The sequence below is a fragment of the Antrostomus carolinensis genome, unplaced genomic scaffold (assembly GCF_000700745.2).
Source record: "Antrostomus carolinensis isolate BGI_N321 unplaced genomic scaffold, ASM70074v2 scaffold34387, whole genome shotgun sequence".
In the NCBI taxonomy this organism is placed as follows: Eukaryota; Metazoa; Chordata; class Aves; order Caprimulgiformes; family Caprimulgidae; genus Antrostomus; species Antrostomus carolinensis.
In genome coordinates, this window is record NW_010328605.1 from 5,605 (window position 1) to 8,341 (window position 2,737).

The following is a 2,737-nucleotide window of genomic DNA, read 5'->3' on the forward strand; positions in this document are numbered from 1 at the left end:
AGCCTCAGGGCGCAAGTACCACCCTGAGCACTTCATCTGCGCCTATTGCCTGGGCCAGCTGCAGAAAGGCACCTTCCGCGAGTGCGGCGACAAGATGTACTGCCAGCCCTGCCACGACAAGCTCTTCCTCTGACCCCTGGCCCCCAGCATGCAGCCACCCTCCCTGCCTGGCTGGATGTCCCCAGTATGGTCTCCACCATTGATATCCCTGGCATCATTCCTTGTCCCCCTCCCCCTCAAGACATTCCTGGCATTGTCCCCTCCACCTAGAGTAATAAAACACCTGGTTCTGCCTTTGTTCCACTCACTCGTGGCTTTGGGGACAAGGGTGCAAGGCCAGGCTGGAGGGTTGGAGCTCCCCACCACCTACTGGTGCATTGGGTCTCCATCTCTCAGGGCGCTGCAAGCCAGGGGTGACCGCCCCAGCTGCCTTTCCCCCATAACCCAGAGGAGAGCAGCCCAAGCCTCCCTGGGGGAGCTGTTCAAACTCCAGCTGTGCTGCACTGTGCATGAAATCAGCACCACCCCAGCCCTGTGTCACTGCAGACCCGCGTCCTGCTACCACAGGGCAGAGAGCTGCTCTGCACACCAGTGAAACCTTTCCAACAGCAACGCAGCTTCAGTAAAAAGCTGGTTTGAAGCGGAAGCCAGATGCTTCCAAACAGGTATTTCCACAGATTTAGAGAATTTCATTCTACATTTATTTTCATGCACACACATGGGTGAAAGCAAAATGAGTTAATGGGGTGTTTTAGCCGAGCTTCAGTATTCCCCAGGAAGGGATGGGCATGTTTGCAGCCTAGCCCTGCTCTGCAGTGGCTCCAGACAGTTTGTTTAAGCACTAGAGAAATTATGGTATTTCTTCACTTGTGCAAAGCCTACCAGCCACCAGAGGAGAGAGAAAATTCAGGGAAAGGCTTCCCAGGAGGAAGCCCCAATGCTCTGGGGAGTGGGAGGGCTCTCAGCTACCTTCTAAGCATCCCCAAGCACCCTGCAAAAATTGTTGGGAGCTCAGAACAAAGCCGTTTCGGTGCTTGTTATTTCTTCTCCTATCTTTTGCTAGAAAGAGGAAACATCACTCCAGCCCAAGAAAGGGTTTGTCACAAAGTGGCATTTTCCAGAGCCACACACAGCCAAGCAACACTCAAGAGCACAGCCCTGCCCTGGGAAAAGACCGTGGTCCCAAGAGCAAAGCTATAAAGGCCAAGGAGGCAGCCTTAGGTGGAAGGCACATAGACGCGCTTTAAAAACTTTATTTATATAAAAAAATCATTTTGTTTTAAAAGCGTTACAAGAGTGTGCACAGGAATCAGACAAGGAACAGCTTGTTGCTCCCCGTTCCCCTCCTTCCTAGGCTCACTCCATGCCAGGGCAGAGGTGGCCCTTGAGAGCCAGGGCAAGGCAGAGAAGGGGGAAGATTTTTTTTTTTTTTTTGGTTCATTTGGAATTAAAAATTTAAAAAGGAATTAGTGTTTTACATATTTAAAGGAAAAGAGTTAGACCCCAGAACAAAACCAAACCAAGCTGAGGTGAGGCTGGAGCCAAGGATGGCTCAGCCAGAGCTGGGAGGTGCTTTTAGTCAAGAGGAGTGGGCAGGAGCAAGGCATGAGTTCTCCTGCTGCAGCCTCCTCACTCCCCAAGTAAGCCCATGGTCCAGGGGGAGCTCCAGGCTGGGCAGGGCTCCTGCTCCAGTTTGCAACCTCCTACAGAGGCTTCCAGTTGCATAGGGAGCCCAAGGGCCCTCCAGAAGATCACAGCACTTTGATGTGTCCCCACCACAGCAGAGAGGGGGGTGAGGATCTGTTATGTCCTAACTGCTGTGGCAGCCTAGTCTCCCCAGGACAGGATGCAGATGAGAGCCCTGCACCCTATCAGTGAGGGCAGGGGAGCTGGGATCCCCCAAAAACAGGCTTCCAGCCCCACTGCAGACAGCTAAGGCTCCCGGCAGGGCAGAGAAAGGCTCAGCCCTGTGGGAAGTCCAGGAAACACCCCTTCCCCAGCAAAGAAGCCAGACAGTACAATTCAAAGAGCTATTTCACAGTGGCAAAAGAAAGGCACATGTCAAGAGAAAGTCAGAGGGGCACTGCTGCAGGCAGCTGGTGCACGGGGGTGAGAAGGGGGATCCTGGCTCTACCCACCTGCAGCCCTGCCAGCGCCTGCTCCTCATGACTGGTACACAGTGCGCCCCAAGAAGGCTGCTTCTCCTCAAAAGCCCTCCCGCATTTCCTCCTCCCACGGGGACACATCACCTCCCACGCGGGGAGGCCCACCCAAGCCACCCACACTGACCATCTTCTCCACATAAGGGATCCCTCCTCACACAGTCACTGGGCAGGGGCCAGCAGCCCCATATAGACCTCTCCGCAGGATCCAGAGCCAGATACCCCTTCCCAAGCCCCTGAAGCCTCATCTAGAGCAAAGCAAGAGAAGTTATTGCTGTTTTTTCTTCCCCTCACCCCTTCATGACTCCAGCCCCATCCCTCACCCTGGTCCCGCCACCACCAGGGAGGGATGCTCCTGTTGTCCCCACAGCCCTGGTTGAAGAGCGATCCCACACAAAAATATATCCTATAGGCAATAAAACAAACAAACAAACAGGTGGCAAGTGAGGTCTCAGTCTCTGTCCCTGCAGACGTCTCCAAGCAGACGGAAGGTGTGGGAGAGAAGGCAGTTCCTGGTCAAGGCAGAGATCCAGAGTCCTTTTGCAGCATCCATGCCGGCTGATCCGGCTGAGTCA

General features: G+C 54.2%; 1 protein-coding gene across 1 annotated transcript in view; it reads left to right on the forward strand.

Moving 5' to 3' along the window:
* The window catches only part of LOC104528336 (leupaxin-like), a gene marked incomplete at its 5' end in the record, with an annotated part of 2,149 nt that extends 2,016 nt beyond the window's left edge, over nt 1-133 (forward strand). The window contains one exon of the mRNA XM_029086043.1: nt 3-133. Within this exon, the coding sequence (XP_028941876.1) occupies nt 3-133 (131 nt within the window). The remainder of the gene's footprint in view (nt 1-2) is intronic.
* Nucleotides 134-2,737: the final 2,604 nt, after the last annotated feature.